Raw genomic sequence first — 24,287 nt, 5'->3', positions numbered from 1 at the left:
TTCCCACCACAGCAGTACCCATTTATCTACTTGCACTGGTGTGCTTTCAAACTGCTAGGTTGGCAGGAGCAGGGACAGAGCAACAGGAGCTCACCCCACCCAGCGGATTCGAACCGCTAACCTTCTGATCAGCAAGCCCAAGAGGCTCAGTGGTTTAGACCACAGCACCACCAGCTCCCCTTAGTTTGTTGTTGTTTAGTCGTGTCCGACTCTTCGTGACCCCATGGACCAGAGCACGCCAGGCACTTGTCTTCCACTGCCTCCTGCAGTTTGGTCAAACTCATGCTGGTAGCTTCAAGAACACTATCCAACCATATCATCCTCTGTTGTCCCCTTCTCCTTGTGCCCTCCAACTTTCCCAACATCAGGGTCTTTTCCAGGGAGTCTTCTCTTCTCATGAGGTGGCCAAAGTATTGGAGCCTCAGCTTCAGGACCTGTCCTTCCAGTGAGCACTCCGGGCTGATTTCCTTAAGAATGGATACGTTTGATCTTCTTGCAGTCCATGGGACTCTCAAGAGTCTCCTCCAGCTCCATAATTCAAAAGCATCAATTCTTTGGCGACCAGCCTTCTTTATGGTCCAGCTCTCACTTCCATACATCGCTACTGGGAAAACCATAGCTTTTACTATACAGACCTTTATATTTTACTATACACCCCTTAGCAGCAGTAGTAGTAGTAAGTAGCAATAACAATAACACATTTGTATTATTTATTATATTTATGAGATGCTTCATTAAAAATCCCTATAAAACTGCAATAAACTTAAGAGACAACCAGCCTACGAACTCAGAAAGCAAAACCAGTGATGATATTCAGCAGTAAAATACTATCTATAGCACTTCCAAGTGTTCAGAGCGTTTCTCCGTGCGCCAAGCAGTTCTAACCCCTTTAACAACTCTGTTAGCCAAGTCACTATTATTACCATCTCTCCTCTCTGAGTTCACAGCCTCGGCCTCTATTTTACAGGGAGCGATGGAGGCGGGTGGAAGTCAGTGCCTGGGTAAGACCGCCTAGCGGTTAGCTCACGGCAGAGCCGAGATTCGAACCGGGAACTTTGTGGCCCGCGGACCCGTCGCTTAGCCGCTGCGCTACACCGGCTCTCATTGGATGTTCCTCTCCATGTTCCGCGCACAGGACGCTCTACCTACACCGCCTAATAGGTGCGCACGAACAAAAACTCCTGCTCCGTGCACGCGCGTCAGTGAAAACTGCCCATGTGCAGAGGGCAACCTCATGTACAAAGTGAAGGCGGCTGGCGGGTGGCTGGAGCGGGAGCCGTGGCGGCCACCTGGGGGAAGGTTTTCCTGCTTCGTCTCTTGGGACGCCCGGCCGCGAGGGGGTTAAACGGGTCTCGCGTGGCTGTTGTTTTTTTGCTTTTCGGCCCGCGGGATCTCCCTGCAAGCCCCTGGATCACCTTACCCAACCTCTCTTCCCTCTTCTGCAGCAGGGATAGGCGGGGACCAGCTCGCTTTCCCCTCCTCCTTACCAACAGTCCCCTCCACACTTCCAGGAATCACCCAGGAAAAAAAAAAGGCAGGAGGGGGAGGGCGAGGGGGAGGGAGCCTAGCGGGGTTTACACAGCCACTTCCTGCCAATCAGGAGCCTTCCAGCCACCTCCGGCGGCCAATGAAAGTTCTGACCATTCATAAAAATAAATACTCTTGCCACACTCCACCCCAGCCACACACAGGCACCAGGAATCCAAGCCTCTCTTTCCCCCAGCGTGTCAGTTTCCCCGTGAAATATACAAGCTCCTCTTGGAACCGGAGCAGCTCAAATATTATTCTTGTAGCTCTCGCTCTCTTTCCCGCCCTTCTCCGTCCCTCCAGCTCCCAGCACGATGCAGCCAGCAGCAGCCACACGCTGACACGAGATGCGAGTTCACCGGCTCTCGCTCTCTTCCTCCTCCTCCTCCCACCGCCGACCAGCCCCGCTTTACTCCGCTAACGGGAAAAGCGCTTCAGAAACGCGCGCGCACATTCACACGCACTTCCAGGAAACCAGAAAGACGCTGCGATTCTTGGCGAGAGGAAACGGATCGGTCGGCCTTTCTGCGCGCACACTCCTCCCCCCCTCCTCCTCCGCCCCGAGCAACTTCCACCACTTTCGACTCCTCTTGAGTAGTCCTAATCCGGGAGGTATCCGGTCGGTGTGTGTGTGTGTGCCGGGGAGGGGGATGCGGGGGGGAGAGAGAGATTAATTGGCCCAGCCTGGGAACAAGCCTCCCATCCGGTGCGCCCCAGGCGCGCGGGGCGTTTGCAGACTCTGCTCGGCGCACCGCTTCCCCCTCCCGACCACAACCCGCCCCCCTCGCCGGCGTTGCAAGTATGGCAAAGGCAGGCGATCGGACTGGGCTCGGTTTCGGCAGAGGATCCCGCGAAGGGGAGAGCATTTTTAAATTTTGATCCCCCCCACCCCACCCGTTTCCTCCCTCCCTCTCTTTTCTTCCACTCTTGGAGAGACACACACAGGCACCTCGCTGCTTTCACGCCGCCAAAGGTAAGTGAGTTTAAAATAACGACGACGGCGAGAGCATTAATAACCCCCATCCCACTCCCTGGTGTATATTGTTGATGCCAGAAGTGGGGGACAGGGCTGAGATTGCGAAGGTGGGGAGAAAACGACGAGGAGACAGGACCAGCCCGCCCAGAGTTGGAGGCGAGGAGTAGTCAGTGCCTGGTAACTTTGGCTCCAGCACTATTGTGGTGGTTTTTGTGTCGGGTGCTAGTCAGCCTGGGAGAGATAACTTTCTCCAAGTTTAATTTTGTATCCTCGTCATAAAGGATTAATTATTATGACGGTTATTAATTATTTAGGGAAATAAGGGGAATCCAGATTATAGGCAAAGCAGCACGGTGGTTTAGGTTGGTTGGGGGGGGGGGGTAAACAAGGACTAGAATCTGTACAAATTGGAAATCTGACCAAAAAGGGGGAAAAAATCAAAGAAAATGCAAACTTCCAAAACATTTAACATTTTGCTTTTGAGAGCTGACTTCTGGAGGATATTAATGTTCTATCTTCGTGGCTGCTGTAATTAAAACAAAACAATACGCACAGCCAACTTGCTACATTCAGGACTTTTCCATTTCCACCACACACGCCTTAAAAAAACGTAGTGGGATTGCACAACTGGGAGTATTGGGAGGGAAGTGGAAAATCAGCAGGATTTTTAAATTCAGCTAACCCAACAGAAAATTTATTTAGGAGTTGGTTTTCGAACCATAGCAAAACCTTGCTTGGAAGCCCCAGCTTATTTCCACATATTCCCCTTCTAAAGATGAACAGTGTTTCTTTGCTATTTTGTGGAATTCTATCCCTAGTATCATCAACATCATCATTATTTGTTATCGCCATCATCAAAATAGGTATTGATTGCCTTTCCGTAAACCATTCTGAAGGCATTGTTGCTGCTTTAAAAATGAAGGAGACAATAACATGTAATTAAGAGCAGCGAGAAAAGGAGGGGCCTTTTGGGGTAAAGGCTGCAACTCAGAGGAAGAGCATCTGCTTTGCATTGCAAAAGGTTCCCTGGTTCAGGTGCGGCTGGGCATGTTCCATGTCTGAAACCCTGGAAAACCACTGCTAATGGTGCTCAGACTGAACTAGACGGACTAATTGTCTGACTGTGTTTAAGGCTTTTTACTATGTTCCTACAGCCCAACCCAAGATGTGCATATTTAAGTCCTGTTTATTTAAGTGGGAAACTTACGCCCATGCTTAAGCCTTCCGTTTTAAATGTGATCCCCTTTTCTAAAGCCTTCAAGTCCAAAGCAATTGCAAAAAAGTTTTGCTAACAAGAGAGAAAGAAAGAGAAAGAGAGAAAGAAAGGCAGTGAGGTGTGGCCAGCTTGGCAGAGTGTTCTGCCATTGCAATGCCACTGTTGAGGAGACTCTTCCTTAAGTATAGAGAAAAAGGTGTGTGGGACTCGGAGTAAAACTGCCTTAGAAGATCACCGGTGCCAAGAATGTTCCTATGTGCCTCTTGTTTATGGTTTAAACTCGATTTAAACCCATGCAGAGATTCAACAGGTAACCTCTTCCAGGGGACCATTCTGCAGCTCCCTCCCCCCCCCCTTGGGAGTGAATTGTCCAACTGCACCCAAGGCAGAAGGAAAACCCAGAGCACCGACTCACACAGAGATATGACAGGCAACACCCATCTGACAGCAGTTCTTGTATGACTGGAAGCTGCTAGCACAGCTGATCCAAGCCGGATTTCTCTCCTCCAGCAAAGACTGGAAAGCTAGAGCAGCGACTCACTCAGAGAGGCAGCCTTATTGTGGATGGGTACTTCTGGCTCACAAAAACAGTCAATCATTTACTTTCTTTTTTCTGGGGGAAAAAGAACATAGGGAGCTGACCTATACCTGGTCAGGCTGCTGATCCATCCAGGATGTAGATCTACCTACTGCCTTTCCCATCACCTGCTACCTGATGTTTTTAAGTGGGGGTCCAGGGGACACGGGTGGCGCTGTGGGTAAAACCTCAGCGCCTAGGACTTGCCGATCGTCAGGTCGGCGGTTCAAATCCCCGCGGCGGGGTGCGCTCCCATTGCTCGGTCCCAGCGTCCGCCAACCTAGCAGTTCGAAAGCACTCCCGGGTGCGAGTAGATAAATAGGGACCGCTTACAGCGGGAAGGTAAACGGCGTTTCCGTGTGCTGCGCTGGCTCGCCAGATGCAGCTTGTCACGCTGGCCACGTGACCCGGAAGTGTCTGCAGACAGCACTGACCCCTGGCCTCTTAAGTGAGATGGGCGCACAACCCTAGAGTCGGACACGACTGGCCCATACGGGCAGGGGTACCTTTACCTTTTACCAGGGGTTGACCCTGGGACCATCTCAATCCAAAGCTTATACTTCACCCACTGAGCCAATGTCCCCTTCCCTGGTTTCCTAATGGCAGGGCTTGCAGTTTCTTCATAATGTTGCGCTTAGGTAATTTTAGACTCTGGACACTAATGGGCTCGCAGCCTGCCCCACTTTAGGCGGTCATGTGTTTTGCTTCCCTTTCTTCAGAATGTGGCAAGCCTTTCAGCCCCTGTTCCTGCTGCCGAGGGAGACAGCTGGACCTCTGGCACAAAGACTTGCCCCATGGCAGCCACTGTTTGCTTGCGGCACCCAAGTTGGCAGGGACATTGATGGGTAACTTAACCATTTCAAGGCCTGGACACAAAGGCAAACATTAGCATAACGTTTCCATGTGCTAATGTATATGTAGAGATGGGAACATCTCTAGGGATTGAATCTGAGACTTTCTGCGGGTGCTCCAACCACTAAGCTGACAGCCCTCCCCCCTTAAAAAAAAACAAAAACCCACCCACAGATTTCTCACCCAAATCATCCCAGATAAATTTTTCAGTTAATTTAGGAACAGAGGTTGCCTCTACTCAGTTCCTCTTCAGATTCATTTATCCCCATTGATTTCTCACAGGCCCTTCTCCAAATCAATTCTTTTTGCCCAAATCAACTCTAGATAAAGTAGTCTTAAATTAATTTATTTCCCCGGGTGAGTATCCTACACAGTAACCTAGAGCTCTCTCACACGCATGCATTCAATTTCCCTTGAATTCATTACCTGGCTTCAAACACTAGGGGGCATTAGAAAAATGTTTGAACCCCCGTATTGCATGGGCCCACCTGTATCAACTCTACAGTTTGGGAATTACTAAATTCCCAATGTTTGTGTGTGGGTGTGGAGGTTTTATTTCTGCATCAGAACCTCATCACAGCCCTGCTAGCCTGTACAGGGTGCTTTGGTCGGGGGGCGTGATTTCTGCCTGAAGAATGATAGGTGCAGAAAGCACCACTCAATTCATTTTTTTTTCAGGAGAGATTGGGGAACAGGGTACTGTACTAGAATCCTGCTGCCACATCCAAGCTCGTGTATCTGAACAACAGAACTGTGCTCTAATGTAATATAAATCCCCACCCTCCCTCTCAGCATTATTCACAGATGCCTCCTTTAAAAAATAAGAAGAAGAAATTCCATATATTGTTTAATTTTTCTGGAGTAGCATTCGCCACGTCGATTCTGCTGTGGGAATGAAGGCTTCCAAAAGCACTTTTCTGGCAGAGGTTCTTTGTAAACACTGGCATAGCATAGCTTCCCTCCCCCCCCCCCGCCCCCCAAGCAAGTTAACCACACCCATCCCACTTAGTCTCCTCCCCCTAACTTTTTCAGAGGGTGATAAGATCTTCCAAGATGGTGTTCAGCAGCAGAATGGTCACTGCAGCCTGATGTGTTCTTGGGGCTGTACCACTTCAGTATGGGGGAATGATTCTTGATTTCTGTATGCAGGGATGTTTTGGTGTGGGGAAACTTGTCAAATGTGCAGCCTTCAGCTTCCAGTGGTACAGCCCTGAGGAGGCTTTACCAGGCGGAGCCTGCATATTAGCTCTAAAACGGGGGTTCAGACCTTGTTGTTCCTTTTTATGCTCGCAAGCAGATACGCATTGGGTGAAGTTTCCCCATCACTACAGCTCTTTCAAGGAAAAGCATCACCTGTTGAATTTCTGCCCACACACAGCTGGCAGAGGTACGGTATATGACGCCCACCAGAGGGGAACCAAAAATATGGCAACCCTGGTCTAAGCCACGCTTGAGTAGTCTTTGATTCCTTATTATAGGAGACTATCAGGAGGTTCAAACCTAGAGGGCACCAGCATATATTGTTCTGAGATGGGTAACAACTTTGGGGTACTTAATGTGTGCAGTTTGCAAATCCGTGGGAAACCCTAGACAGCTGGACAGTTCAAATTACTTGAGAATGTGCAATGAACATAACAGTGATTCCTTTCCAAAGTGACAAAAAAAGGTCTTTGCTTCCTCTTTCCCAGGAAGTAGGAAGTTGCAGAGTATGTTTCCTTTTAATGAAATAACAGTTACAAAGGCTTTGCAGCAGGTGTTTACTTATAAAAAGACAACAACATTTTGGGATCAAACAGGCTTATATTTACCAGGCCCCGCAAGTGCTATTTTGGGTAGTAGACTCTCAAGGTGGTACTAGGTGAACCACTACAGCCCACCCCAAGACTTCACTGCCAGCTCTCTGTGAGATTCCTTGTATGACTCCCTATCTCCACCCCAAACTCTGGTGAGTGTTGCATTCCAAAGGAAGGAGAGTTTTCCATCCATCAAGGACCAGTATGCTGTTTTGACTACCATAGAAGCGGGTGGCACTGTGGGTTAAACCACAGAGCCTAGGACTTGCCGATCAGAAGGTCGGCGGTTTGAATCCCCGCGACGGGGTGAGCTCCCGTTGCTCGGTCCCAGCTCCTGCCAACCTAGCAGTTCGAAAGCACATCAGAGTGCAAGTAGATAAGTAGGCACCACTCCGGCAGGAAGGTAAACGGCGTTTCCGTGTGCTGCTCTAGTTCGCCAGAAGCGGCTTAGTCATGTTGGCCACGACCCGGAAGCTGTATGCTGGCTCCCTCAGCCAATAAAGCGAGATGAGCGCCACAACCCCAGAGTCGGTCATGACTGGACCTAACGCTCAGGGTTACCGGTACCTTTACCTTTACGTGCCTCTTACAAAATCGTTTTATGACCAGTCATATGCATATCATTAAATGTTTAGCACATTTAAAGCACCTGCCTTTCCCCAAAGAATCCTGGGGACTTTGGGGGAAGCCACCTGTTGAACTACTGTAAATGTGCTTTAAATGTATGGTGTAGATGTGATTTCAGTAGAGGGATTTGAACCCAACTCTTTAAGCAGGCCTGGTCCTAGTATAAATAGCATCTTGGGGTGAGGGATGCCTGCAGCACTCCCCTCTGTGGCTTGTTTTGTAGGGCTGCCAAGTTATGTAGCTTGTGCAAGGTTGCAAAACCTGACAGTATAACATGCCCTTGTTGCTCCCAGGCATTCCCAGAAATGCTCATGAAAAGATCCCGGAGCTACCTGTCAATGATTTTGCCCCAGCAGTGTAGACAGAACAGTCAACAAACTCTGAACTTAGCTGGACAACAACACACACACACCCCTTCTTCAGCTTGGCACCCAAGGAGAGCAACACAGCTCATCCACCACTATGTTTGAGCTACAGCCATTAGTTCCAAGTAATCACACAACCAGATCTGCTGCGAGATCAAACAGTCTTCTATGCTTCTGTCCAGTTTAGTAACAGGAAAAGCTTTGGAGATGTGTCAGCAGAACAAGGTGGGAGAGGGGTGAGGCAGTGGAAGGGAGAGCACCACTGTACACTGCAGATAAGAGGTTCCTACAAGAGCATCTTCTCAATGCTTTGTCCCTGCAGCCTGTTCCTGTTTTGGATATACAATCCCCTGGACGATGATACTGTGGGGGAAATATCATTGCTTCTTAGAATGATGGCATTGTAGGGTTGGAAGGGACCCCAAAGATCATCTCTGCAATGCAGGAATCTCTGCTAAGGCACCCACCAGCCTCCACTTAAAAACCTCCATGGAGAGTCTGCCACCTTCCAATACAAGGGAGTCTGTTCCACTGTTGAACAGTGCTTGGTGTTAGACAGTTATTCCTGTAGAGTCAGGATCTCCTTTCTTGTCACTTGAATCCACTAGTTCCAGTCCTAATCTCTGGAGTGGGAGAAAACAAGTTTGCTCCATCTTCCATGTTAACAGCCCTTTAGATATCTGAAGATGATTATCATATCTCCTCTGAGTAGAACTTAGTTGGATACAAGTCATTGATTTTAATGGGTGTATTCCCTGTATGGCTAATTGGATATCACTCAGGATCCTAATATGTCCTCCCTGCTTTGATATCTGGGCACCCAAATTTGCCTTTGTTCTTCTGGGTATAACTTTCATGGATGATTCCCATAGCTACTAGTGGCAAAGGCTTGTGCAAGAGCTGAGTTTGCTCAATCATAGCCCAGCAAACACTGGACAACATAGCTAAGGCTTCCTGCAAGAAGTTGAAAGCTGTGAAGCCAAGTGCTCCAGCTTGGTGCACTGGAGTGTCAACACAACATCCTTGGTTTGATCTGGTCAGCAAAAGAGGGGTTTTTTCTGTCCCCACCCCCCCAAGGCCTTACCAATTTTGATGACGTGGCAAAAAAATAAAAATTAGGTACAGCACTAGAGTGGGCAGAGAGACCTAGTGCCCTTGTTAGGTTGCAAACCACCTCCTGCCCAGTTGGCAGATTGATCTGGTGGCCACAACCTCCCATCTCAGCTGATCTGCATGGAGTTGTGTGTCTGCAAGTGTGTGAGGTAGACACACACACACACACACACACACACACACACACCACTGATGGACAACACCTGGAAGTTTTTGGCCAAGGGTGAATGTGGCTCTCAAACCAAAAAAACTTACTTTAGATAAAATGTCAAAGCTACTTTTCCAACAAACTTTGCTAAACCGGCTTTGTTCAGTTGTGCTGCTCTGAGATCTTTCACAGCAAATGCACAGGAATAATATGAAGCGTTTTTAGTTAGCGTGTCTCCATTTATGCACATATTGAAATAGACCTATTTCCCAAGTTTCTTGGTTCTGCTTTTATGCTTTGTCTTGAGCAAAGAAGACGGGAGTCCAGGGGAGAGACCTGCACCTTTCACCTGCAGTTTGAAAGCCGGCAGGTTCCTGCTGCATGAACCGTCTCTGCCTTCCTTTTCAGATGCTGCTCCGGTAACCGACTGAGCGTCTCTCCCGGCCAACTGGAGGCGCAATGGTCCCCCTGTGCTGGTGCTGCCCGCCAGCACCTGCTCCAGCTGCGGCGGCCATGACGGGCACGGCCACAACCTCCTACCACTTCAAGAGTTTCTGTGGGGAGTTTGAGCGGGTGGAAAGTGCCCTGGAACGCCTCGAGGCCAGCGGCTTTTACTGGGGCAGCCTGTCTGGGGCCGAAGCCAAGCGCCTTTTGACCTCCCAGCCGCCCGGCGTCTTCCTCGTGCGAGATTCCTCCGACCACCACCACCTCTTCACCCTGAGCGTCCGCACCAACACGGGCATCACCAACCTGCGCATCCAGCAGCAGGGCTCAGCTTTCCACCTGGAGGCCTTGCCAGGCGCTGGCCACCCCCCGGCCTTCCACTGTGTGGTCCGGCTAGTAGAGCACTATCTGTGCCTGGGAGCGGTAGAAGGGGGACCTTGCTACCTGGAGAGGGAGGGGCAGCCCCCAGTGCCTTTGGCCCTCGCCCATCCTCTCTGCTGCAAAGTGCCCACCTTGCAAGAGCTGAGTCGCCGGGCAGTGCGTGCCAGTATGAGGGGCAGAGGCGATGCCAGGGCTCAGCTGCAGGGGCTGCCAGTACCGCAGGGACTGTTGAACTCGCTGTGCACCTGAAAGGCACGTTTCCTTCCTAACATTCCTTGTACAGTACATAAGCAGGCCTGTCTGCACAGTGTATTGCTGGGGGCGCCTGTTTATCATTATCTTTGTGGAATAAACCAACTGGTATACTGGGGGCAGCCATCTCTTCATTCATCAAAAGCCTTCAAATTCATTCTGATGCTCTCAAGATGTCAGGTATCACCAGAAGCAGAGAAAAGGAAAAAAGCTGCCTATTCCAAGACCTGGGTGGGCTTGTAAGACAAGCCCCCATCTCAAAAGCACATTCAGAGAAAGGTATAAAGAACTCCTGCTCTCAGGAGGAGTTGCATCCTTGCAGGTTCACACTTGTAATCTTGATGGCCTAAGATGTAACTGTTGCCCTAGAACAGGTAAGAGTTCTCTTATTCACCAGAAAGTCACTAGGAGATGCACTGCTCAGTGTTAAATGAGGGGTAGATGCAGTAAATCTAGCAACCATCAGAAGTATAGTACAGTGGTACCTCGGGTTAAGTACTTAATTCGTTCCGGAGGTCCGAAACTGTTCTTAACCTGAAGCACCACTTTAGCTAATGGGGCCGCCTCCTGCTGCTGTGCCGCCGGAGCACTATTTCTGTTCTCATCCTGAAGCAAAGTTCTTAACCTGAAACATTATTTCTGGGTTAGCGGAGTCTGTAACCTGTAGTGTCTGTAACCCGAGGTACCACTGTAATTTGTCAGAATAAACCTGCAGTCTTCTAGGTGTGAGCAACTCCGTTCCTTCAGATGTTGACAAACTAAAAGTCCCCTCATCCCTTCAGCAACATCTGAAGGGATAAAAGTTCTTCATACCCGTTTTAATGTGCCACAAGCCAAGGTTCTTAAACATTTAGCTAGAAATTGTGCACTATGCTACAAATGAGAAGCCCTTGCTTCCCATAGTGTATGGGGAAGGATGTGGGCATTTCATGACCAAGGAAAAGGCATTCTTTGTACAGGTCAGACTGGTTTTCCTTTGCAAAGGCATCCTTCTCTCCGCACCAGAGCCTTCTCCCACTCACTTTCATGTTTGACCACCACCACATCCCATTTTTCTACACGTGACACAAATCTTTCCAGTCACTGCCCTAAGGGCAGGTCATTACTGTAACTTGACAGGCCTTGAGAATGTTGACACAGGAAACTAGTTGTTGAGAAAAAGACGTTTTGAGGCAAAAAGAAAGTACAAGCTCAGCTAATCTGATGCTGCATCTGGCGACTCTTTAGCTTGTGTATGTTTTCATTAACAGCCTGGTGTGTGCAAAGGCCGTGTCACTGGGGAGCTTGGAAGAGCAGAGGGGGCCACAGATCTGCAGCAGTGTTTAAAGAAAGGAGTGGCTTCTAGTTTATTACAAGGGACTAGGCTATACCAGTGAGCATATATGCTCAACACTTGCCATGCACTCAAACCCTGTACAAACCAGCAGGAACAACCTGCCATACCAGATGTGTTAAAGCTTTAAAACAAAAAAACAACAACTTAAGCTACCTTTGTCTAAAACTGTACCCGACCAATTAATAATTGAAGTTAATTTTTGTATCCTGTGCTGTTCCAGTTTACCCGAACATTAACTCGAGCCACCCTGCCCCCATTTAAATAACTGCAGTCATGTGTTGTCTGATTTCAATCTTATTCTTGGGTTGTAGATTCTGCATTTCTTGTTGGCAAGCCAGATCTCTTACTGGAAACTCTGGGAGTCCCTGCCAATTTGCCTCCAAGGCGAGGTGACCCAGAGCTTCAAGCTGCTCTGATAAAACTTGAAAGCTAATTTAACTTCAACTTCTGTTTGCTTGGAAGTCTCCTTGAAAGCAATGAGACACAGCACACATGGGAGGTGCATGCAAAGTTGGCACCCAAAGCGCTCAATTCTGCTCCTGGACCCCAAATCTCTCACTTTTCCACCTGCCATCTGTTCCCGTAGATGCCTCCGGGAAAGATCCCAACTTGTTTCCTGCCAATTTCTTTAATCATCGCTCACCTTTATGCTATTTTCAGCAGCGATCGTTTCCATCTACTGGAGATAAGGGTTGCAATTCAGCTATACATATATGCATGCTAATTCCAGGAATAATCCCCCTTGAGAGTGTACAGAAAAACAAGGGGAAATATAGTATTATGGGTCCAGGGAATGAATGACCCAGGAGGCCATTGGGAATGGCCTCTCCTCCAGATTTCAGTTCCAACTTTCCAAGGCAAGGGGGAGGGGGTTGGCGGAAGACAAAAAACAACTACCGCTCCTTGTTTTTGGACCCTTGTGTGCAATGGAGTTAACCATTTCATAGATGGAAAAGAGGCATGTATATGTTAAGAGTACAGTATTGGCGCACTGTACCCTCCTCAGCCACACTCCACTACTAGCCCCATTCCCAACCAACAATTGGCTGCTGCTCCTTCCTATGCAGATGTCCTGTTTGCTAGGAACAACCCTCAACTGAGTTTCTCATCTGAACAGAGCGTCCCATGCAAGATCACTTGTTGCAGGTATTATCAGGTATTTTCGAGATGCACCCCCGACACCAGAAGGGCTACAATATTTTATCCACAAATATTTTTTATTGTGTAATGTTACAGTTAAGGCAGGTTTGATTCCCCACCAGCATGTGCGGAGGGGGGGGCACCCCACAGCTTAATCTTCTTCCTCATCATCACCGCCTCCAGCACCACCCTGGCCCTTCTTGGCATTCTTCCTCTTGACGCGACCTGGGCGGCCACCACCATATGGTGAGCGGAGGGAGAAGTCAATATGCTTTTGGGAGTCCAGGCGGACGATGAAGGAAGGGATGTTCACTACTTGCTTCCTTACACTGAAGAGGGAAAAAGGAAGCAGTTACAGACGTTCCAGCTAAACCCGGCAGCATTCTTCTTAAGAACGGTTTTTCACAGAACTAGAGAGCTAAAGTGATTGATGGAAGAGAGCCAAGTGAGGAATCAAGTGACCATCCCCCAATTCCAGCACTCAGGGAGTTTAAAATTTAAAAGCTCAGCATTTGGGAACATGGAAATTAACATCCTGCTCCTATTATCAAAGCTAGGGTTAACCTCAGCCCCTTCCTTAATTAACACTGAAATGAATTCCTAAACAAGATACTCAGAACCAAGCCCCACCATTCAATAGGTCTTTCTTACACATTAATAAGTGTTGAACAATACAACTCAAAGCAACTATGCCCTCACAACTTTTACTCGCAAAACTGGTCACAGAACAAAGGTTCAGAACGAACCAACAGGAAATGCTTGGGAGAAACTGACTCAAGTTTGACATTTACTGCTGTTGCCCTCAGTATACAATGGCAAGATGAATGCCTGGTTATACTGAAAACTGGGTGTAACAGCAGACAATTCGCTAACAAGAGGGATAACATCAACACTTTGTGCCGAGAAGGAGCAGAGTTGCTAGTTGTTACCTCTACTGCCCACACGCCAAGACCTTCGCAAGGTGTACGGCTGAGCCGCAGTGAACCTTGCCGAAACTGTTGGTGCTTTTGGCATACAGCCTCATTAGGCAGACTGCAGGGCTTTTAGGTTATCCAGGGTTCCAGTCCAGGGGAGGGATTGGTGGGGTAAAAAGACACACGGCTGGGACATGTCCACACATCTCCCTGCACAGGCCACACATAAGAGACATCAGATGCATTACTTCAGAGGTAGACCCTGTCTTTACAACCCACAGCAACTCAATCATTGCTTTTGACTTCGTTCTGCTTAAGCGAAATGCCACTTCTAAACATACTCCAAGGCAACATACCGGATGTGTCTTTGACGGATGAGCACCCGGGCATGGTGGATGGACTTGGCCAGGCCCAGCTTGAAGACCTGGGTTTGGAGACGCCTTTCCAGAAAATCCTCAATTTTCAAACCCAGGATGTAATCCAGCTTCATCTTGCCCTCATCCAGCACCCCAATTCTGACCAGACGGCGCAGCAGGGCATTACCTAGGAAAAGATATGGACATGTAAACAAGCTGAAGAGGCCCACACACGGTTAGAGAAGTGGGCACATGATTCATGTATTTTGGTACGTCTTAAGTGGCCATGAAAAAAGCATTCTCTATGAAATGCTAATGACGGGTGGGGGAGAGAAGAGAAAGAAATGGCACCACGTTGACGCCAGCATCTGAAACTCCCTTTGTTCTAGGTGTGCTTTGCGAAAGGGAATTTCGTTAGTGTGAGCAGTTTCTGAGCTCTGGGTGCAGTACTGCGCCTAAAATTTCAGATTAAAATTGCCACTGCTAGAAGGAAAGGAGGACTTTTTTCTGCCTCCCCACTTTCAGCCACTCTGAAGACTGGAGAAGAGACCCTCATAATATTACAGGGGCAGGCAGGGGAAGTATGGATTTGTTTTTTGCAGTCTTCAGATAAGGACCAAACCATGTGAAAAGTGAACTTAAGACCTTACCTGCAGTTCATTCATTTTCAGCTAACACAAGAAATAAGCACATCTGAAAGGCATTAAATGTGTGTGTGTGTGTGTGTGTGTGTGTGTGTGTGTACACACACACACACACACAGAGAGAGAGACAGAGAGAGACCGGGACCTGTATCATAAAGTAGCATTTACAATAAAATCTATATATAACACACTGAAATCTAAAACCAGAGACCATCAACTAACCATTATGGAAAGATGAAAATATTACAACTGTCCATAACAGTAAGTTGATAATCTCTGGTTTTAAATTTAATTGGACTAGATCCAAGAAACTGGTAGGATTCATAAAGGAAGTGAACTCACATCCCAGATCCCTTAATCTGCTGGTAACTGTTAAAGGGATCTGCAAGAGCAAAAGAACCATTAAAGATGCTGAAGACTGGCATGCCCAGCCCTAACATACCCTCAAAGAGACGCCTCTGATCCTTCTCATCCAGGGTGAGCAGCTCTCGGGCAGCTTTGCGGATCTTGGCCAAGGTGAACTTCACCCGCCACACTTCACGCTTGTTACGCAGCCCATATTCACCTAGGAGGGGGATATAAAAGTTCAAATGTAACATGCACCTGCCTTTGGAGCGTAAATGTTTAATTGAACAACTCTCTTTTTTTCATCCAGGATAAACTAACCAATCAGTTTCAGTTCCTGGTCAAGCCGGGATTTCTCAAAGGGCCGCCTTGGGGTGACATATGTCTTCCGACATACCCAGCTCCTGGCAACTGGCATGTTGGCCTAAAGGGAGTCCAGTTCTGTGGAGAAAAAAGGTGAGAGATCTATAGAAGTAGCAGGCAGATGAAACAAGTGAAGCAAATGAAGTTTTGATATATTTCACAGCTACTTCTCTGTATAATTTCTTATTAGTGTCTCGTCATTTCATTTATACATTCATTCAAACCTATGATGTAGGCTAAGCCGGCCAGGAATTTCAGGTCTAAAGCCAGCCTTTCCTACTTGTAAGGTCAATACTACCCAATGAACAGTAAATTCAATACAAGTTTTGTTTTCTGGAGTCTAGACTGACCCTTAACTGACACTACTGGACATCAGAGGGTCACAATTGTTCTTTGTAAAGTTGTGTTGAAGCCCTGAAGGTGATATATATCATGGAAACTTACCCATTAGAAAGGGGGAGAATAGTTTGTGGAAGAAATATGCCACTTTGGACCACTTGCTATATCCAAAAGAAAGCAGCTACTTGCATCCAGTCAGCATTAAACACTGCACCACATTTCAGTGCAGATACTGAATTACAGCAAGCAACTAAAGTACACTTTGTAACTATTTCAATAAACCAGCAAGGCCCTTTGGCCCCTTTTAAAGTCCTGCTCCCCACAAACTAAGCTAAGCAAGACCTGTAATATATATGGCACAATTTACTGCTACTTCAGCATTTTAACGTGGATATAATTTGAGCAGGGGGAAAAAGAGTGTGATTCCATATAACAATGGTTAAGCCCAAATGTCCCCAACTGAGCAGGGAGGTATGAGAATTTGTGAAATGCTCAAAGATGTTATGGGCCATCAGTAAAATAATCTCAGAGAAAGGCACATTCCCTACTCCTCATATTAAGGATGATTTTGCATAAGCAGCATTCACCCACCCAGCCTCTGGGGAGGAAACATTAACAATGAATCAACTGACAAAAGTTTTGAAAACGACTCCCCCAAAATTATTGAAAAAAGGGAACACCTAGAAATAGCTGCTATTTTTTCAGCAACACGTGGGGTGACACCAAGTTAGAGAATCATAGAATTGCAGAGTTGGAAGGGACCAAGAGGATCATCTAGTAGGAATCTTTCTGCCCAACGTGACACTTGTAAAATTCACAAGACGGGGAAGGCTAACTCTACTTTAAAAAAAAATTCAATCACGTGAGACTGGCGGTTCGAGAGAGCGCGTTTAATCCCCACCATCCACGAATCCCCTGAATAGGCCGAGCAGCGCCGCGGAAGCAACCACCCGACACGTGTGGTCTGCGCACGCGGGGCTGCCCTAGTTCTACAACCCGCGCATGCGCACTGAGCGAGTGAGGCAGGGGCCGCGCGAATAAAGGCTCCAACTCCCTGATTTAAAGTGGATGCGCAACCGCTGAGGCACCAATTTATTCGGAGTCACTTAGAACGTCCTTCTCGGCCACCGGGGCGCTTCTTATTCCCGACACCGCGCCTCGGGTAGCAGTGAAACGAAACCTCCGCTTACCTTCTGACGCGCTTGACGGCCACTACTAAAAGGAAGGGAGCGGCCTATGAAGGTTGCTTATATATGTCGTGAGGTGCTCCGCCTACCGTCTCCGCTAGCCAATAGCAAGGCGACGTCTTTCCTGCCTAACCTATTGGCGGAGGGCTGCTTCGCAGCGCTGTAACCAATTAGCGCTTGCTCCAAGGATGATAGAGAGGAAGACGTAGAGAGGGCGAGGGGAGGGTAGCGCGTTGCATTAACGGTCCAGTGTCTGTGTGGCGAGTGGAGCCGCCATTGCTTTGTGGGGTTGGAACCCTAACAGAGTTCTTCCCTGGGGGCGGGGAGTTTCTCCCTCGTTGCCCGCCGCCATCCCTGCCTGCGGTTTGAAGTTGGCTGAAGAGAATAAACAGGCTTCCCTGCTGCTTTCTGAAACCGAGTGTCTCAACAGTTTCCCTATAACACCTCCCCCCCATGCCCTGAACCATAGAGATGCCAAAGAACCCACAATGTGTTTCCGCTCCCTTATCGTTATAGAGATACACAAAAAAAGGTTAGAGTCGGACATACCTTCGCCGCTGTTTCTCACTTCCGGTCTTTAGACCTGGCGTTCTATCTGTTTCTATCAAAAGAAACGCGTGACCAGTGACGGCTTTTTCTGTTTGTGTGCGTGTGTAGTATAGGATGCGTGTCAGCTCTTAGTATTTTCTGTCTCCATGCTCTCACCCAGTAGTACCCTAGTTACAGCAACTGGCCATTCAGTACCTTATGAGAGGCAGAGGGGAAAAGATGGTGCTTCAGTCACAGCCGCTCTGGCTATTGGGTGGTGGCAAGGAGCGTGTGCGGCAAAAAGTGGCTAATTGATTTAGTAAATAATAAGGGGCGGGGCAGGGGGACATGGGCAGAGAAAGTGTTGGGAGCTCAGGCAGCTTCAGGCATTTTTTTTTATAGACAAAAACAGTATTATACATCAGTTTACATAAACTATATTATACATACAATACATACATGACCTACCTACATACCCAGACATTTCTTTTTCCCGATTTGAGAGATGGGGGCAGAGACGGCATGCGCTGCAGAGACCTGTGTGTGTGTGTGTGTGTGTGTGTGTGTGTGTGGAGTGGCCCATCTCTCTTTGCCCACCCAGGTACTCTGCAGAACCTGGCCAGGCCTGGTGAAGCAAGCAGAAAACTGCTTGGACCCATGCTTTCTTAGGCATGGGACAAGCGGAAGTGTGGAAGAGCCCTAAATGTCTTTGCGGAAAACTATACCAGAGGGTCACTCCACTGGGAAGTGGTTTGACCATAACTAGGTGATAAATCCAGGGTGTGCCTTCGCTTCTGTATTAGACCAGTGACAAGCTGAGACAGCCCCATGGTGGTCATGAAGGCCATGAAATCCAGTGCTGGGTCTTGGCATGGATGTTGAAGACCTCCAGGAACAAGGCCTTAGGGTTTTTCAGCACCGTGCCCAAGAAAAGCTCATGCTTCAGAGCTGTTGGGCAGCAGGGTGCATGGTATACCAGTAGGAGGCCCCTGTATGTCTTCTAGCCTTATGCCAAATGCAGACTCTCATTGCTTGACCAAGGATGGAGGGGTTTCCTGGCTAGTGAAATGGTACTTGTGTGGACTATTTATTTTATTTACATCCCACAACTTCCTCCCATGGTGGCAGCTCCCCAACAATAACCCTGAAGTCTGTCTTGATGCTGCGCACCCACACAGGTCTCAGTAATATGTGCTGACACAACTTCCTTATCCATGATTTAATAGTAGATGGGGGAGATTTCATTTTAATGTGAACTGACCTGGTATTCACCAACAGCACCACCAGGCTAGAGGGCACAGTGGTCAGTCCACCAAGTGCCTGTGGCATGGGGAGGGAGTTTGAAAATGGGATCAGCAGTAGCTATCTTGGGTCTCACCTCTCCACCATTAATTTAAAATACTTTATTTTACAAAAATTATATATGGCTTGATTGTAGTAAAAACCCCTAAGCGATTTACAACAAATATGAAAATTATCAATAAAAACAGTTAAAACAATTAAAAACTTGTACAAATAATGAAAATTACAATAAAAGAAATTAAAATACATCAATGTCTAAGTGTGTGGCTCTGCTTGCCTATATTTATTTTCCTGTATTCGAATGTCCTTCGGTATTGCTGCTTCTGACAGTGGTAAACAGTAAAACGAACATGTTAGCAAGAAAATAATAAAGCATGTCATGAAAATAATAATATATATAAAAAGCAAGGCAGCAAAAAATATACCGGTAATCACAGTGGTGGAATAAATCCTAAAAATGCCATTGCAATTTTAAACGGCCTCAGAAAATGAAGTGGTCTTCATCCAGCATAAGAGAGATCTAACTTTTCTAGATAGCTTGGGCACTGTATTTCTAGCATTGCTAACTTTGGAAGTAGACTACTGCAACGAGTTTTGTTTGGGGTTTCCCTTGTATTTCCCAGGAACTTGTGCAGAATGCAGCAGCCTGGCTCCTGATGGGGGTTTCATATCAACAGCACAGAACCCCTCTCCTTAAAGCTGTTTAGTGGCTGCCTATATACTACTGGGGCCAAATTAAAAGTCTTACTGCTAGCTAGTTTATAGAGCCCTGAACAGTTTGCTTGAGGGACCGCCTGTCTTCATATCTAACTGTCCAGGTTTTATGTTTGGCAGGAGAGGCAGTCTCTGCAAGACAGAGGGCATTTTGTGTGAATGCACCTAGGTAGTGGAACTCCTTCCATCTGTACTTTTCTGCTTACACAGGGGTCTTTTCTGTGCATATCACTGTCCAGCTGCTGGCTAAGTATTCTTATGCTATGTGCTATGTTCAGCACCTGGGCACTCTGTTTACTATGTGGTATCTAAGCTGGTCAATCCTCCCCACTCACCTCAAGCCTCTTGGTTTGATAAAAAAGAGAGAGAGATATGGTAAAGTTAAAAATAGAATTCCCTGAATGCCTAGAGTCAGGTTGGGGGCAAGTACTCTTTGGTGAGAGAGCCCCAGGAGAGATTAAAAATCACAAAACAAGTAACAAAGTAAAGTGTGGAAATATAGACCGTTTGACCTTTAAAATACCCCAAGTTGCTTCTAAAGTTCCCCACTTCCCTTAGCTTAGAAAGAGGCCACCAGTTTGGTAAGCTAGAAATGGTTTACTTGCAAACTCTTCAAAGGTCAGATTCATGTGCTTTTCCATGCAGCAGCAAGAAAATACAGGCAGTACAGTACAACATAGATTCCAAAATGGCAAGTGTTTCTAAATTATTTTTACAGAAAGATGGCTTTCTTAAGCCACATGGCTTGCAGCAACCAGCTTGGACCTCCTTACTGGTAGGGTTCACATGGTGCAATTGAGAGAACAAAGAATTTTATAACCCTTCCTCCCAAGGTGAGGTGGAGTGATCCAGCTAAGCCTGGCAGAACAGCTTACTCTATGGTCTTAACCTCTTCATACATTAATCAGAGTTAAGCATCTTGGTTATATGAGGCTGGATATCCCACAAGGCTCTGGTTTCAAGCTGTGGTCTCCTCTCAAACCCATTTCTGTCTTGGGCTAGAATCAGTTTTGAAGAGGGTGAAAATGGTCTTCCTTGTATGTGATATTTACACTGAAATTAAGATTTCTATTTGAACAAATGGGAGCTTGCATTTCAAGGCAAATAACAGATGCACTCCCACCCCCCGCAGCCGTCACCTGCCACGCCTCTGATTTACTTTCTTTAATGCCTGAAATTGCTAATTGTATGAATGATGGTGTGTCTTGCTTGGCCCTGAACGACACTGAGAATGCTTGTACATAACTATTTCCACATTAACGAATGCAAATACAGCAGAACATATGGAACTCAGGAAGCATGAGACACAAGGCACTAACCGCTTCATATTATTTTTTCTTTAAATGAATGATTAGGAATGCTTCACTAAGTATCAGACCTGGACAAATATATCTTAGGGACAGACACATTTGGATGCCGCTAAGAGGTAAATACAGTCAAAGAACAATATGGAGCAAGAACCACACATTAGATGACTAGGATTTTAACTTGCTCAATGTAAAGTTTCTTTCTTTCTTTCTTTCTTTCTTTCTTTCTTTCTTTCTTTCTTTCTTTTTCTTCAGTGGGTGGCTGAATTTGCCCAGACAATGAGTTTCTTTCCCCTTTCTCCTGCACTGTTGTGTTCTGGGATGTAGAAAATTGCTCTTGGCTCAGGGAGCCTGAAGACTTGTAAATCACACCCCTTTCATTAGACACTTTCATTTGGTAAGCAATAAAGTGCTGAGGAACAGAAAATGCTAGATAAATGAAGCTGCTAATTTACTGGGTGTCTTTTAAAGCAGGGGGGGAAACAATAAAGTTAGGTTTGGGTAAGCATTTGTTTGTGGCTCAGCCTCCTGTCCTGCTTCTATCCTTAAAGCTCCTCTCTCTCTCTCTCTCTCTCTCTCTCTCTCTCTCTCTCTCTCTCTCTCTCTCTCTCTCTCTCCCTCCCTCCCTCCCTCCCTCCCTCCCTCCAAATGATCCTCTCAGAAGACATGGCTCCAGGCATCTATTTGCCTTCATGACAAAAGTATCCAGGATCCCTAACATCTTGTCCATTTCTCTCATGTAACTTCATGGCTGAGTGGGGATTTGAACGCAGGCCTCTCAGGACAACAAACCCGGGTTTACCACTAGGGGCTTAACTTTACATTATGTGCAAATGTGCACCAGAGCTTAAATTCCCTTTTGTTAAAAGGAGAAAAACGGTTTGAGGAGGGTGTAATTGAGAGTCAAGAAGTGGTATTGCGGGACGCGGATGGCGCTGTGGGGGACGCGGGTGGCGCTGTGGGTTAAACCACAGAACCCAGGACTTGCCGATCAGAAGGTCGGCGGTTCAAATCCCCGCAACGGGGTGAGCTCCCGTTGCTCAGTCCCTGCTCCTGCCAACCTAGCAGTTCGAAAGCACGTCAAAGTGCAAGTAGATAAATAGGTACTGCTCTGGCGGGAAGGTAAACGGCGTTTCCGTGTGCTGCTCTGGTTCGCCAGAAGTGGCTTGATCATGCTGGCCACATGACCTGGAAGCTGTACGCCGGCTCCCTCGGCCAATAAAGCAAGATGAGCGACGCAACCCCAGAGTCGGTCACAACTGGACCTAATGATCAGGGGTCCCTTTACCCTTTACCTTTAAGTGGTATCTAGGGAGAGGGGAGGGGAACATTCCCCTTTCCCCACTCCAGATCTCCTCTCATGCAGCTCTCCACCCTCCTTCCTGGATTTCAAGGGCATGTTTGCCTAGTAGGAAAACAAAGGCAAAACTTAAGTGAGAACTGTACCTTTTAAACTGGTGTAACTGTCCTGATTTCCCCCGGAACTCTAGGTACTGTAATTCCATGAAGTGGTTTCGGGATTCCAAAGAGCAATTTCCCATCATGGCCCCAAAAGTACAACCCTCAAGTTCATGGACAGAAGCCAAGGCAGTTAAACGCATCTCAAACCAGTTCAAGTATGACATGTAGTCATGGTTTTAGTGAATTTTCATGTGATTTTCATGTGGGTTTTCTGTGCAGTAACATGTGTTGACAAATTATGAAAGTTTTCCCATTGGAAAGTTTGAGAAGGGGCTGTGATGGCATACACACCATACATATAAAGCACCCCCGAAAGAATCCTGGGAGCTGTAACTTGTTAAGGGTGCAAGGAATTATAGCCTCTGTGAGGGGTAAACTAGAGTTCCCAGGATTCTTTTGCAGGGCGGAGATGCTCTTAAATGTGCTTTAATGTGCAGCACATATTTTAAAGGCCCCATCTGCACTATACCTTTAAAGTGGTTTTCTACTACTTTAAATGGTCATAGATAAAGGTAAAAGGACCCCTGACCATTAGGTTCAGTCGTGGCCGACTCTGGGGTTGCAGTGCTCATCTCACTTTATTGGCCGAGGGAGCCGGCGTATAGCTTCTGGGTCATGTGGCCAGCATGACTAAGCCGCTTCTGGCGAACCAGAGCAGCGCACGGAAATCCTGTTTTGAGTAGCCAACCAGTTATTGCCGGAAAGCCCACAAACCAGTAGCATGATGGCAAGGGTCCCTCTCTCACTGTATGCCTTCAGTACCTGGTAGTCAGAAGGCACAGATTGTGTGTCTTCTTACTCCGTGGTGCATGAGGAATAGCACCAGGTATCTGTGCGCCACCATTTTGTGTGAGTGAAACACTGTGGCAACTGGGGTCTGCATGCCTGTGATTATTTGTTTATTTAGTTATATCATAAAATTTATACACCGCTTGGCTGTAATAAAAAACAACAACCTTAAAGCAGTTTACGACAAAGTAAAACAATAAAACCGATAATAATTCACAGCCAACGTACAAAAGTTTAAAATGCTAAAACAGATTAAAATTACCTCATCTTTCTAAGCATCTGAGCAGACTTGTCTGAACAAGAATGTTTTTAGCAGGCGCCGAAAAGAGTATAGCAAAGCCACCCGCTTGATCTCAATAGGTAGGGAGTTCCAAAGTTCTGCCACAGTAAACAATCAAATTCTCACCACAGCTTTAATGGCTGACACAGTGAAATTATTACTGTAAGCCCACAACTCACACAGTGGTTACATTCTCGGGATGGCGACTAAAGGCAAAATCACATCTAGTCAAGACCCACTGGGTTCAATGGTAGGCAGGATTGCCAAAGTCGTTTCCCCCAGAACCCCTTTTAGGTTTTTTAATATTATATTTGCCACATATGTAAAGCTAAATGTGCACAAGTTAAATGTGTGTAAATTGCAGGCTTACTGTATTATTTTTTAATTGACCACACTGTGTATGATTCCAAGACCGTTTCAGCATGTGTGGAAACTGCTGCCATTTTGCACTGGATTATTTATTCATCCTGTTTGCATTCTACCTCCAACAAACTCAGGGCAGAGTATTTTTCAGCATCCCATAATTTTCCTTTGCAAAATCCTAGGAGGGGGCTTAGGCTGGAAGGTAGTAACTGGATCAAAACCATCCAATATGATTATCAGAGTTGAGGAAGGCTTTGAACCCATGTTGAAGAGTGCCTGGCGTGCTCTGGTCCATGAGGTCACGAAGAGTCGGACACGACTAAACAACAACAACAATGAACCCATGTTTAAGGCTGTTCACCTTGTGGTCAGTGTACCCACTAACTCCGCCTTCTGACACCAATTGGCCACACCCCTCATTGGTCAGAATTGTGGAGGCCTGTCTGTACACAGGTCTCTTTTCAGACCAAAGCTGAATGAGTGGCTGTCAGGCAGATGTGGCCTCCGTGTCACCCAGTGCTGTGATTGTGGCTTGCAGCAGGTCCAATCCCCTGCCCCATATGTTTGTTGAAGGTGGGTCATCTGAAGATTTATTCTCTCTGATCCGAATGGGAATCTTTCTCTGGGATGCATGAGGCAACGTGTATG

General features: G+C 47.1%; 3 protein-coding genes across 5 annotated transcripts in view; 1 reads left to right on the top strand and 2 right to left on the bottom strand.

Moving 5' to 3' along the window:
• Positions 1-24,287, bottom strand: part of LOC308571539 (BAR/IMD domain-containing adapter protein 2-like) — a 195,110-nt gene that overhangs the window by 109,522 nt on the left and 61,301 nt on the right. The gene's annotated exons all lie outside the window — the stretch shown is intronic.
• On the top strand, positions 1,685-10,389 carry LOC308571563 (suppressor of cytokine signaling 3-like). Its single transcript, XM_081167177.1, has 2 exons — positions 1,685-2,500; positions 9,603-10,389. The coding sequence occupies exon 2, from the start codon at positions 9,654-9,656 to the stop codon at positions 10,266-10,268; it is 615 nt and encodes a 204-aa protein (XP_081023303.1). The 5' UTR covers positions 1,685-2,500; positions 9,603-9,653; the 3' UTR covers positions 10,269-10,389.
• Positions 12,806-17,038, bottom strand: RPS9 (ribosomal protein S9). 3 transcript variants are annotated; one of them, XR_014001613.1, is made up of 7 exons: positions 16,899-17,037; positions 15,328-15,447; positions 15,104-15,226; positions 14,018-14,204; positions 13,849-13,871; positions 13,677-13,804; positions 12,903-13,076 (listed from the first exon to the last, which is right to left on the bottom strand). XR_014001613.1 is itself a non-coding variant. In XM_081167551.1 (5 exons), the coding sequence occupies exons 2-5, from the start codon at positions 15,422-15,424 to the stop codon at positions 12,899-12,901; spliced, it is 585 nt and encodes a 194-aa protein (XP_081023677.1). In that variant the 5' UTR covers positions 15,425-15,447; positions 16,899-17,034; the 3' UTR covers positions 12,806-12,898. The 3 variants fall into 3 exon arrangements, 1 of the variants encoding a protein (XP_081023677.1); XR_014001612.1 differs by having other exon boundaries at positions 12,954-13,076; positions 13,677-13,871; positions 16,899-17,038; XM_081167551.1 differs by lacking the exons at positions 13,677-13,804; positions 13,849-13,871 and having other exon boundaries at positions 12,806-13,076; positions 16,899-17,034.

The sequence above is a fragment of the Podarcis bocagei genome, assembly GCF_964188305.1.
Source record: "Podarcis bocagei genome assembly, chromosome: 13".
Taxonomy (NCBI): Eukaryota; Metazoa; Chordata; class Lepidosauria; order Squamata; family Lacertidae; genus Podarcis; species Podarcis bocagei.
This window is presented reverse-complemented; position numbering and strand designations above follow the sequence as displayed.